Source organism: Nesoenas mayeri, assembly GCF_963082525.1.
Source record: "Nesoenas mayeri genome assembly, chromosome: 3".
NCBI classification, from domain to species: Eukaryota; Metazoa; Chordata; class Aves; order Columbiformes; family Columbidae; genus Nesoenas; species Nesoenas mayeri.
Window position 1 is genome coordinate 4,403,807 of NC_137544.1, and position 13,955 is coordinate 4,417,761.

The 13,955-nt window shown below is 42.9% G+C and overlaps 1 protein-coding gene across 1 annotated transcript in view; it reads left to right on the forward strand.

Moving 5' to 3' along the window:
• Positions 1-13,955, forward strand: part of PKHD1 (PKHD1 ciliary IPT domain containing fibrocystin/polyductin) — a gene marked incomplete at both ends in the record, with an annotated part of 264,384 nt that overhangs the window by 87,152 nt on the left and 163,277 nt on the right. The window contains one exon of the mRNA XM_080341064.1: positions 12,907-13,119. Within this exon, the coding sequence (XP_080197190.1) occupies positions 12,907-13,119 (213 nt within the window). The remainder of the gene's footprint in view (positions 1-12,906; positions 13,120-13,955) is intronic.

The window sequence follows — 13,955 nt, forward strand, 5'->3', positions numbered from 1 at the left end:
CTTCTTGAAATTCCTTTTTTTTTTAGGGATGAGTTTTTTGAATACTTCCCCTGTGGTGTCTCCTTATGATGATTTTAACACTCTGGAAATTGTTTAAAGAATATTGTAACAAGGATGTCAGCTACACATGCAGCCTTAACATGACCCTGCTTTGGCTGTATTAATGTATCATGGTTCTGGTAGTGACCAGACTGGACAGGAGATCTGGAGACCAAAGCAGTAGGATTAGGCAGCTGGGTCCTGCTCATTGCCATGGGGACTCAGCAGCTTCTGCCTCCCCCTCAATACGTGGAGCCTGAACACGTGGTTATTGGTAGTGGAAAGTTTAATAGCCAGACTGTGAAACTGCTCAGACAATACTGATTGGGGAAGAGATACAAGATAGACAGATTGTAGATAACTCTGTAAATTCAGCAGATTGCAGTTAATTTGGAAACCCGCCATCACAAGTATGGAAATATTTATGATAACCCAGGACACATGGAAATTTCCTTTGTGCGGAGCTTGCATTGGAGTAACTCCTTTGTGTTTGATGGTTTGATATCTCAGACATGCGCTATTGCTTTTGTCTGAATTTATAGTGCTCCAGGGAGGTCTGGAGACCAAACAAGCTGCCTGGTGTTTCAGGAGTACCGTGGGGATGAATTTTGGGGTGACACTGCCAGTATCCACTGGTGTGGTTGAAGACCCCCAGTTGCCTTTGCAATGGCAACTTTGAGATGGCCATCCTTGCAGGCATAAGGGAGAAGATTGCTTTGGATTCTATTCTAGAAAAGTCGCAATATCAGTTGTCTTTCTCTCCCTTGTGGGCATTGCTGTATCTTAACATTCCTGCTGAAAACAGCATCCGTGGTCAGACTCCAGGCCGAGGCTTTGAAAAGATCTGATCCACTTCATACGCCTCTAAAAACTGTGCACCCATTCTCCAAAAATACCACAGTTAACAGGAGTGCTTTTAAATTTATTAATTTATTTTTAAAAATTTTATTTTCAAACTATGAGATATCAAGGGAAAAATATAAAAAGAGAGAACTGATAATCCCCAAAGATACACATGACATTGTCAGTTATTACCTGATTTTTGAACCTATGTCCAAAGAGCAATGCTTATCCATCAATATTTTGCATCTCTCTTGTAATCCATGCTCAGATCAGGCTGTGGCTAGAATGGATCCTGTAAGTGGATCTGGGGATGAGTGAAATCCAAATATTGATTTTGCTTGACTTTTTTCCAAGGCTTTGATGCTTTTAGCAAAGAGCATCAATTATTAGCTGATACACCTACCTAAGTAGGTGTCAAATAACTAGTGCTCCATCCACTGCTGATAAAGACTGGGTTTGAATTCGCCAAAAAAAGGAAAAAGCTGTTCCCTCTGTTATCCTGTCTATGGCATCAACCAGTCCTCAAACTGGGTTTAAAATCCCTTGTCGGTAAGTATGGGTGGAAACCGCTTGTGTTGCAATGTTTTCTGTACCATTTTGCTCAAACAATTTGGGATCTGCATTGTGATAGTTTTTGCAGGCAGTTTCTAGTTCATATTTTCTTTTTTTAATCAGGCAGAGACATTACAATTAAAATACCGTAAAAGCGATTCTGGCAGTATTGCAATAAGCATGTTTTTTAATTAAAGAAAGAACATGGTATGTACAAATAGTACCAGCTAATGGGAAATTTCATCCAATGTATTTTTTAATTGAGATTTAAAAGGAAGAAAAGTCAGCCCTATTTCTCACTGTTGTGGTGTGGTATTTTCCTGTGCTGTTACAGTGAGGTGTACCAAGTCCGCAGTAATTAAGATCTCAGACTCTTAAAGTCCCGTCTGTTTTCATGGGAAAAAAAAATGAATGGCATAAGTTCTTTTATTTGTTAGTATAGTTTTTTGACAGGAATTCAGTGTTATTCAGTAGGGTGCAATTCACAGAGACGGCCATTCCTGGAAAAAGGGTTTTAAGGTCCCAAATCTGTAGCAATTTGATGTTTTTTTCATTTGTTCCCCCAGCTTCTAACCCTGGTTCATGTTTGGGCACGGGCAGCAGGTTTCTCTTTCTCATCCTGTTGTGCAGCATGTGCATTAGATTCCCAGCGCTCTTGCTTGCCAATAAAATTGAATTTCCACAGCTTCAGTAGCTCTTGAGACTCCTCTGGGTCATTGCAGGATGAGTAGATCAGTGGAAGTTAATCCTGACTGGGGAACCACACTCAGCTCCAGCAGAGACCAGGTTGAAACCTGAGGCATGGAAGGAGGGGATGTTTTTCTTTGAGGGAAGCAGATGCTGCCTCTAACCATGGGATAGAAAGATCTGCTGAGTCTGTCTCCACCTGTCCTGGACACTAGTCAGGTCCTCATTACAGTAGCAGCTTCCTACTGCTGGTGGATCTGTCCTCATGCACTTTTTTGTAGTGCAGAAACACAGACATTGTGACCTGTGCAGGCTGGAAACTGAAGTACAGGTCTTAGAGTCACAGAATCATTTTGTTTGGAAGAGACCCTCAGGGTCATCAAGTCCAACCATAGCTTAACTCTAGCACTAAACCATGTCTCTAAGAACCTCGTCTAAATGACTTTTAAACCCCTCCAGGGATGGTGACTCCACCACTGACCTGGACAGCCTGTTCAAATGCCTGACAGCCCTTTTGGTGAAGAATATTTTCCTAATATCCAATCCAAACCTTCCCTGGAGTAACTTGAGGTCATTTCCTCTTGTCCTGTCGCTTGCTACTTGGGAAAAAGACCAACACTCTTCTTATGGTTCATAGAATCATAGAATAGTTTGGGTGGGAACGGACCTTCAAAGCTCATCCAGTGCCACCCCTGCCATGAGCAGGGACATCTTCACCCAGCTCAGGTTTCTCAAAGCCTCGTCCAGCCTCGCCTGGGATGTCTCCAGCGGTGGTTCATCCACCACCTCTCTGGCCAACCTAGACCAGGCTTTCACCACCCTCAGTGTCAAAAATTTCTTCCTCATGTCTGGCCTGAATCTCCCTCCTTTGGTTTAAAACCATCACCCCTTGTCCTATCACAACAGGCCCTGCTCAGTAGTCTGTCCCCATCTTTCTTATTGGTTCATTTTAAGTCCAGAAAGGCTGCGGTAAGGTCTCCCCAGAGCTTCTCATCTCCAGCTGAACACCCCAACTCTCTCAGCCTGTCCTCCCAGGAGAGCTGTTCCAGCCTCGGATCATTTCTGGGGCTCCTCTGGCCCCTCTCCAGCAGGTCAATGTGTTTCCCGTGCTGAGAACCCCAGAGCTGGACCAGCACTGCAGGGGGATCTCACCAGAGCGGAGCAGAGGGGCAGAATCACCTCCCTCATCAATCAACTTGTATGACTCATCTAAAAGCATGTGACCATGTCAACAGAGTGCAAGAGACAGGTCCACGAAATAATCAGTTGTTCTTATTTAAGGCTCACAGAATCTATTCCTGTTCCTGTACACAGGAGGATCTTTGTTTTATTTTGATTTGTTTGACACTCAGGGATGCTTATCAGGAATATATCTCTACCCTGTCTCATGGGGGATCCTGTGGCTTTGTCATGTGGAACACCAAGTGAGAGGAACGGATAAGAGCAGGCTGAAGACTGTGGGAAGATTTGTTATCCATGGTTGCAGGGTGGCCACAGCAAACCAAAGCAGATCTTCCTTGTGCGTCCATGGGAGAGGGCAGTTTGGTTGAGGAGATGACCTCTCAATCAGCAAATCCTTTTTTACAGAGATGAGGTTTTCTCTTAATTGAAGGGGTGCGATGCAGTGGTGATACGTAAGACAATTCTATTGATACATTACTAATAACTGGGAAAGTGTAGAGTATTGCATCTGAGCAGGAACAACCCCAGGTTCCAGTATAAATTGGGGAACAATCTGTTAGAGGGCAGTGTAGGGGAAAGGGACCTGGGGGTCCTGGGGACAGCAGGATAACCATGAGCCAGCATTGTGCCTTTGTGGCCAGGAAGGCCAATGGTACCTGGGGTGGATTAGAAGGGGGGTGGTCAGTACGTCAGAGAGGTTCTCCTGCCCCACTACTCTGCCCTGGGGAGACCACACCTGGAATATTGTGTCCAGTTCTGGCCCCTCAGTTCCAGCAGGACAGGGAACTGTTGGAGAGAGTCCAGCACAGCCACCAAGATGCTGACGGGAGTGGAGTATCTCCTGTGTGAGGAAAGGCTGAGGGAGCTGGGGCTCTTGAGCTTGGAGAAGAGGTGACTGAGGGGTGGAAGATGGTGTGGGGTGCACTCAATAGGAAAGGAACTGGAAAATAATTTATTAACACTTTGTCAGAGCTTGTGGAATGACCCAGTCAATGCCACAGCCTGGGTATCCAGAACATTTACTATGCAAAGTGGCTGCAACACGCACTTGTGAAAAACAAACAAACAAAAGAACCCAACAATAACAACAACAAAAAAAAAGACAAAAAAACCCTAATAACAAAAGGTAGAGGATTGTGAGAGTTGTTGGGTTAAGTTTCTCCTTGCCTGTCATGAGGATTCATGCTTTCAGATAGAATAGTTTATAGCCCTTCTCAAAAACCTCATTAAAAAAAAAAAAATCCTTCTAACATAGTTATTCTCATAATGCATAAAAGAGATGTTGATATTTCTCATTTAGGTTGTGATTTAGAGTGCTCTAGGGATTTCCCAAACTGAGAGGGAAGCAAAGTCCTCATTCCAATGTGAAGCTTTTATGTGGAGGGCTTTTTTATTAACATCATTTGAGGCCACACTTTGCATTCACTGACAATACAAGACTATCCTGAGAAACAGTCTTTTTTGTTCTAACGAGCATCTCACAAGAGAGCCAGGATAAAAGTAACTATCACCAGATTTAATTCTGCTTGTTTATGTAAATCTGAATGCAGCAAATACAAGCAAACTACAAGAAAGGTTCTGGACAGTCCTGATAAATCTTCACTTGATAAATCTTCAATTGTTATATTTCATTAAATTTTTCCCCACTCAGCTTTCCAGCCTGTCCAGGTCTCTGATGGCAGCACAGCTTCCAGTGTCAGCCACTCCTCCCACCTTGGTGTCATCAGCAAACTTGCTGATAGTACACTCTGTTCTCTCATCCAAATCATTGATGAATCTATTGAATAATACCGGCCCCAGTACAGACCCTTGAGGTACTGCACTAGATGCAGGCCTCCAACTGGACTCTGCCCCATTGACCACGACTCTCTGGCTTCTCTCCTTCAGCCAGTTCACAGTCCACCTCACTACCCGATCATCCAGACCACACTCCCTCAGTTTAGTTGTGAGGATGCTGTGGGAGACTGTGTCAAATGCCATACTGAAGTCAAGGTAGACCACATCCACCACTCTACCATCATCCATCCACCTCGTTATGTCCTCATAAAAGGAGATGAGGTTGGTCAAGCATGACTTCCCCTTGGTGAAGCCATGTTGATTGCCCCTAATGACCCTCTTATCCTTGATATGTCTTGAGATGGCACCAAGGATAAGTTTAAAGTAAGAAACTTGTTCCCGGTGAGGATGGCAGAGCCTGGACCAGGGTGCCCAGGGAGGTTGTGGAGTGTCCTTCTCTGCAGACATTCAAACCTGCATGGACACCTTCCTGTGTAACCTCATCTGTGTGTTCCTGCTTCATGGAGGGATTGGACTGGATGAGCTTTCCAGGTCCTTTCCAACCCCTGACATTCTGGGATTCTGTGACTTCAGAAGTTCTAGTTATTTTCCTAAAACCAGTTGTGCCACCAGCATGATGGTGCTGTGATTATTCACATAGCAGATTACAACCCCCACCTTACTATCAGGGTTTTTTCCCCTTAATATTCCATCTTCTTTTTTCTCTTATTTGGTTTGTTTCTCCCCTCCTGTGGGACAGAAGGAGTTGCCTCCAGTTTAGTTTTTCTCTCTTTTGTTTCCTTTTTTTTTTTTTTTGTAAAGACAGATAAAGAAATATTTCTTTTCTGGGCAGAGGTGGAGGCTAATTGCTGGGTTAATTGAGAAGAATGGTGCTTCTGATGTTCTCATAAAGTATCAAATAGCCTCAACATATTTCTCCCCCCCTCCCTCACTCCACCTAAAGAGACCCATTGAATTTGCACATTACTGTACAGAAGTGATTACGGGTTTAATTGTATTTATTTTGCTTGGTGGGGAGGCCATCATAACAGTAGTTGATTGATTTTTATAAAATCACCCTCAAGGTCACATGTAGGACTTTGCTTTCCTGTGCAGCCATAACAAACAATTTGAGGGTCACAGCCAAAGGCTCAGTTGAGCAATATTCTTGCGTTCTGCTTTCAGAGAAGAGGTCAAGCGCAATAAAAGAAGGGAGCATAACTTTTATTTTCTTTTAAAAAAAGGGGAAGACAATCTTGTAAAGCAGGAGCTGTGTATTTATTCTGACTCAATGAAAACCAGAGAGATACTGAGAGCTGAGGGTTAGAAGCACACTATGCAATTTTTTGACAGAAGTATTTGCAAGGTTGGCTAGAGTTTGTTTTACCCTTAGACTTGGTAATTGCTTAAATGAATCCCTGCTAATGCTTTATTTTATTTTCTGTGATCCTGCTTTTTTTTTATCTTCAGCAATTGAACTTTTCTTTTGAGTGTTTCTTTTCTCCCAAAGACAATGATGTTACGGTGTGACTGCAAGTTTAGCTGATATATCTGTTTTCTGTTATTACATGTTGGATCTGCTTCTAAGGGAAAGCCAAAGTAACACATACAGCAAATGACTTCTTGTTTTCTTGATCTTGCAAATCTTTGCACCATTGCAAAGTGGTTTTGGGTTGCACAGAGTAACAACTAAAACTTGAAGTTCAATTATTATTATTCTTACCTATCAAAATTTTCACCTAGGGGTAGAAACCTTGATTCTATGTAGGATTTACCCCACGATGGTCAAACCTGCAGGCCAAGCATGGCACAGTTAATGACTGCATGCCTGATTCTGCTGAAACACATTGGGACTTATGCTTGTGCATAGTGCAGAGCAGTCACCATCATCCAAGCTTGTCAGACACCCAGAAATCCTTGAAAGGTATGAAAAATATTTGAATCAACAGTGGAAAAAGTCATTCAGGACAACTGACATGCAGTTAGCCTGTTACAAGGACAAGGAATTACTGGAGGGACTGCAGTGGCAGGCTAAAAAGATGATGTGGAGTTTGCAACACTATTACTACACTGGTGCCCCTGGCCCCACCCCTCTGGGGTTTCAACACCGGACACAGCTCCAGTAGCCTCAGTGCCGCTCTGCAGGACTCGAACCCTTGGCTCAAGCGATCCGACAGACTCTGCCTCCCTGCACAGCTGGGACAGCAGACACACGCCACCATGCCCAGCTGATCAGTCAAGTGGAGTGGAGTGCCTCAGGGGTCAGTACTGGGTCCAATATTATTCAATATATTCATTACTGATTTGGACGAGGGAATAGAGTGTACTATAAGCAAGTTTGCTGATGACACTAAGCTGGGAGGAGTGGCTGACACTCCAGAAGGCTGTGCTGCCATCCAACGGGATCTGGACAGGCTGGAGAGTTGGGTGGGGAATAACCTGATGAAATGTAACCAAGGAAAGTGTAGAGTCCTGCATCTGGGCAGGAACAACCCCAGGTTCCAGTATAGGTTGGGAAATTACATATTAGAGAGCAGTGTAGGGGAAAGGGACCTGGGGGTCCTGGTGGACAACAGGATGACCATGAGCCAGCACTGTGCCCTTGTGGCCAGGAAGGCAAATGGCATCCTGGGATGTATTAGAAGCGGGGTGGTTAGTAGATCGAGAGAGGGCCTCCTTCCCCTCTACTCCAGCCTGGTGAGACCCCATCTAGAATATTGTGTCCAGTTCTGGGCCCCTCAGTTCCAGAAGGACAGGGAACTGCTGGAGAGGGTCCAGCACAGGGCAACAAAGATGATGAAGGGAGCGGAGCACCTCCTTTATAAGGAAAGGCTGAGGGAGCTGGGGCTCTTTAGCTTGCAGAAGAGGAGACTGAGGGGTGACCTTATCAATGTTTATAAATATATAAAGGGTGAGTGCCATGAGGATGGAGCCAGGCTCTTCTCAGTGGCAAACAATGATAGGACAAGGGGTAATGGGATCAAGCTGGAACACAAGAGGTTCCACTTAAATTTGAGAAGAAACTTCTTCTCAGTAAGGGTGACAGACACTGGAACAGGCTGCCCAGGGGGGTTGTGGAGTCTCCTTCTCTGCAGACATTCAAAATCCACCTGGACATGTTCCTGTGCGACCTCACCTGGGCGTTCCTGCTCCAGCAGGGGGATTGGACTAGATGATCTTCTGAGGTCCCTTCCAATCCCAAACATACTGTGATACTGTGATACTGTGAACACCTTTCTTAAAAGGAAAGGCTGAGAGAGCTGGGTCTGTTCAGCCTGGAGAAGGCTAAGAGGGGATCTTATCAATGCTGATAACTATCTCAAGGTGGGTGTCTAGAGGATGGACCAGAATCTTTTTAGTGGTGCCCAATGACATGATGAGGGGCAATGGGCACAGACTGAAACACAGGAGCTTCCATCTGAATATGAGGAGAAACTTGTTTGCTGGGAGGTGCCAGAGCCTGGCCCAGGCTGCCCAGAGCGGGTGTGGAGTCTCCTTCTCTGAGACATTCAAACCCGCCTGGACCGACCTGTGTGATCTGCTCTGGTGACCCTGTGTTAGCAGCTGGGTTGGACTGGGGGATCTCCAGAGGTCCCTTCAACCACAACCATGCTGGGATTCTGTTACACTATTAATGAAAAATAGGGGATTTTAAAAATAAGAAAGGACATAAAAGGGAGATGGAGCACTGGTCATAGGTAAGGATGCACACAGTGATTTTTAGGGGCTATGTGATGTTGAGCTACTCTTGACATGCTAAAGCCACCTTATGTGGAAAAGCACACAAGAGGCAGTGCAGAACTGGTGTTAACAACCATCTCAAAAGCATTAGCTCTTGCTTAGAAAGCCACCTCTGTTTTTTTGTTGGAAGAGGGACTCCATGTTAAGCGCAAACTGTCTTCTCACTCCGTGCTATTATAGTTTTCCAGAAAGGCAAGTGATTTTAATACTGATAGCAAATAATGGCTCTGAAGACAAACAGATGTCTTCCTGTGGCTGCCTTGAGATGCGTTGGAATGGCTGCAAACAAAATAGGATTTGAGAGTCTTACATCCCTCGATCCCTGTTGTCCCACAGGGAAGTGATAGAAGGCTTTATGTGAGGATTTTGATCTAATTTGCTTTGTAGACAGCTTGACAATTTTGGATGGACTAAATATGGTTGAAACTTGGGAAAGATTTTGAGAAGGTGGTTTGAGGCAAGACTACGATTTTGCAATCAAAAGATAAGACAATTTTGGCTACCTGCCTTACTGGTTCATTGGTACAGCATGGCAGCAATTAGAATACTCATTAAAAATTGCATGAGAAGTGGAAACAGAAATGACCATATTTCATTAGGAACAGAACATACGAAGTCAATAAAGATGGGAAAGATGTCTTTCATATGTTAAGAATAAAATAAATTGTAGTGATTTATAGTTCCATTTCTAGACTGCAGTGATAAAATTATTAACATTGCTGCTATAAGGTCAATGTATTTAATAAATATTTCTGTTCAGTATAGGGAGGAACAGGATGGTAAATTATATCATAAGAGGAAGATGGACCAGCCTTCTGTTTATTACCAAGAATGTCAATATAATGAAGAGATTAAATAATATGTTTCAGGAATACACATTCTTAAACAGGTCCAGTTTCATTCAAGAGTTTTAAAACTGCTGGTAGAGACATCCAAGTGCATGGGAAGTTACAAAGTGCTGTAGAAGTTCTGATCTTGAGTCAGGATCCAGGCAGACAAAGGAAAAAGTATTGGCTGCTTAATCTGATATCAAACACAGGTCAAAAGAAATAACTGTATGAAGTTAAATGCTACTTGACTCCATAAATTACTAGCCACAGGAGTTCCTGAATGACAGCGTAGGTTTTTTTAATGGAAAAAGACACAGCAAACTTTAGTTTATTTTCTAAGAAACCAATAAGTATGTTTGATGAAGTTAATTCTGTAAAACATATGATAGCATGATGACTGAGGATTACATGCCAAGATCTCACGACAGCTAGCAGACATACAATGCATAACCTCAAAAAGTAAAATGTTAGTGGGAAACCATTTTTGTGCCTATTTGAATACCACTGCACATCACTGATGATCTGAAAGTACACGGAGAACCATCAATGATCATGTTTTGGGAATGCCATTGAAATCAAATGCAGATTTTCACAACTGATAAGAGAGCTGGGCAGGGAGCAATTAGGAATGAAAGCTGCGATAACACAATAAGGGACTTTGTTAGATAAAGCCATGATTGTGAAAAGGATCAGAAGTCAACGTGGCCCAAGGATACCCACCCAATCTCCCAATGTAATGAAGAGGCAAAAGGAGGTAGTGTGTTTTTTGGTTTTTTTTTACTGTGAAAAACAAGAGGCAGAATGTGAAGATAAACTAGTTTTGTCTCTATGGGCACAATCAAGAACAATAAAGGAGCAGAAGGATTAGGAGGTCTTGCTTTCCAATTTCAGAAGGAGAGGTTTTAGGAGAGGATCCGTTGTTTCATGAATTGGAGACCATTTCCTGCAGGGAGATTCTTAAAAACTTCATCAACTGGTCTGAATAAGGGTTGAAATTTGATTTTATTGTAAGCACCTTTACAGAAAATGCTGTTTTCTACACCTCTCTGCAGTGCAATGCAGGAAAGTACAAAGAAAACCACTGCCTGAAAGCTCATTCTTGACAAATTAAGCATGGAAATAAAGCAGAAATTGTGAACAATAAGATAGATTAACTGTTGGAAAAGGTGATCATAGAAAAAGGTAGAATGGTATTCCCAAGTCACTTAATCCATTGTCTGCCTTTCTGGAGGGTATGCAGCAGTCAAACCCAGATGACTTGACTTCCTTCAGTTTTTCAATAGAATGATGTACATAGATGATATGATCTAATGGTCCTTTCAGTCTGCAAATGAATACCATTTCAAGCATTGTCCCAATTTCAACATAGAACATTTTGTATGAAGAACATTTCATTTTTCTAGAACTCTCAGATGTATCTCAGAATAACAGTCAGATATTTTGTGTTGTTTTGCATGAAACAAGCTGAAGTTTGTGCTTTTTTATTACAGTGTACTTAGTATAATTTGTAAAAACACTATATAAGAAGCTTAACAGAAATATATTTGTATGTAGAAAAGTATGTCTAGGGAAAGAGACAATTTACACATAGGGGAGTTGATGTTGGTGGGAGCCATCCTGTGGTTCCCTGTGGTTATAAGCAAGAAAATGTGAGATTTGTCTATTATGCATTTTCTGTAAAAACTTATCTGGAACCTACTGAAATCTGCAAATAAAATATTCAATGGAGAGTGCTTATGCAAACACTAGTTTTGTTATAAGACTAAGGAATTAGAGCTGTGAATAAGTTATAAGACTTTGCTAGATGACTAAGAGGTCAATGAAATAGGAAACTCCTTCAATGCAAGAATAAATAAGGAGATCAGGATAAGCAGCATGTGTGGCAGGAATGGACACAACTGGGTGGCAAGTGTCCAAATGTTGTGTATCTCCCTTACCACTGAGAACCACAAGACCTGATAACAGGAAGGCAATAATCAAAAGTTTGCAATCTGATTTCTACATTGAAATGTCTTCCCTCTTTTTTTTTTGGTCTCGATACCAAAATTAAAGCAGAGATCTGATCTCCCTTATGCTTTGTGCTAAGGATTGGTAGCATCGTGTGGGGAAGGAAAGCCAAATTTTTTGGTAGGCATAGAGGTCACTATTAAAAACTGCTAAGACCAGTGGAAAGCTGGCTATGGTGTCATGTGACATGGTTATTAGCTAATTAACAAACAGAGAAATGTTGGGAGGGTGATAGACCCTTTGTAAGGAGATCAGATCCGAGGAAGACATGTCCCATGTGCAGAAAGATTCTTTCCAAATACATTATAAAGATAGTGACTGTGTCCGTTGCAGGAGAGAAAATATGGAAGGAGATAAAAGAATAAACCCCCCTGAGATGATAGACTAGCATTGCCAGCTCACACAACGCAAGAACAAAGGAGGCATTTGACAGAACTATGTTGAAACCAAGGGATAGAAATACTTTTCCATGGACTGTGTGCTTAAACCACAGAGTTCATTGCTTCAAGAAGTCGTTGAGGCTTATTTTAGAAAGATTTAAGGGATCAGGTCTATATTATTGACAGAATTTATCCAGTTAAGCTAATAGATGGTAAAAGGAAAATGTTGGCAGGGAGATGAAACCTGATGCTTTGAGATGGAGCAAACCTCCAATTAGGGATTAAGATGAGGCTTTCTTGGGATGAGAAGATCATCTCACATCCAGCTAACAGAGAAAAGCTTTTTACACTGTATTTGGAAGCATCTGGTTTTGAACAGCAGTTGGAAGAGTATGCAGAATTAAATCAACCACTAATCTAAAAGAGTTGCCAGTTCTTATGTTCCAAAGCTGTCTTCCCCTCTCCTTGTCACAAGTAGTTTGTAATCTGAAAAGTAACATACAAATTTAGTAGTAATATCCCTTTTTAACATTTGGAGAGTGGGTAACTTAAGATGATGGGAATTTCTCAAGCATAACCCCCTGGCACTGGAATTGGAGAGACTTAGATGTCTGCCCAGGCTAAATGGCCTTCACCAAGTCTAGAAAGTGAGCCTGTGTAGAATTGAAAAGTGGATGGAATTAGTACGATCTGTAAAGAGCTGATAAATTCATAAGACTACAGGGAAAGAAAGCACTATTGTTTTACCCTTCATCTCATAATTTTATTGCAAAAACCTTTATTGACCCACCTCTTACAGCTCTTTTCACTGTGAGATAATGACTGTTTATTAGACCTATAGCTGCTTTTTGCTCTTCTGTTTTCTTCAGGTGGCAAACTCCTGTTCATTGGTCCAGGACCTGTAGAACTGCATGCTCATTACATTCTGATATCTGATGGAGGAGAGCTCCAGGTGGGATCCCCCAAGGCCCCTTTCCGCCACAAAGCACACATCTATCTCTATGGAAGCCTCAATTCTCCACCGTTGTTTCCATATGGGGTCAAGTTCCTGGCAGTGAGGAATGGAACCCTTTCCATTCATGGTAAGTACATTTTTTCTTCTCTTCAAAAGCAAAGGACAAATGAATAATAGAAAACAAAACAAAGCAAAAGTTTTGGAGGAATGTTTTGCTTTATCTTCATTCTCGTATTGGGAGTTGAGTAATTTTGAAAATCAGGACCCCAGGAAGACAGAGGGTATCAAGTAGTTGTGAAACCCTGACAGTCATTTACATGCCAGGTTTCAGTTTGTATGTATCTGTCCACAAATTAATGTCCCTGTCCCTTGGAATCATGGAATCACAGAGTGTCAGGGATTGGAAGGGATCTTGACAGCTCATCCAGTGCAATCCCCCCGCTGGAGCAGCAACACCTAGATGAGGTTACACAGGAAGGTGTCCAGCCGGGTTGGAATGTCTGCAGAGAAGGAGACTCCACAACCTCCCTGGGCAGCCTGTTCCAGGCTCTGGCACCTCTTGTGTTCCAGTTTATACCCATTGCCCCTTGTTCTACCATTGGTTGTCACCAGAAGAGCCTGGCTCCATCCTTGTGACACTCACCCTTTCCATACTGATCCCCATGAATGAGGTCACCCCTCAGTCTCTTCTTCTCTAAGCTCCACAGCCCCAGCTCCCTCAGCCTTTCCTCACACGGGAGATGCTCCACTCCCTTCAGCATCTTGGTGGCTGCGCTGGACTCTCTCCAGCAGTTCCCTGTCCTTCTGGAACTGAGAGAAGGTGGACTTCAGATGGCTGTTTTGAACCATGTGTGCTTGCTCTGCTCCTGGAATGGGGTGTCCTTCTCCCCTCATCTCTCTGTACAACAAATGGGGAGTTTCCTCCCTAAAGAGAGCATGGATCTTGGGCTTTCCAAGAGATGA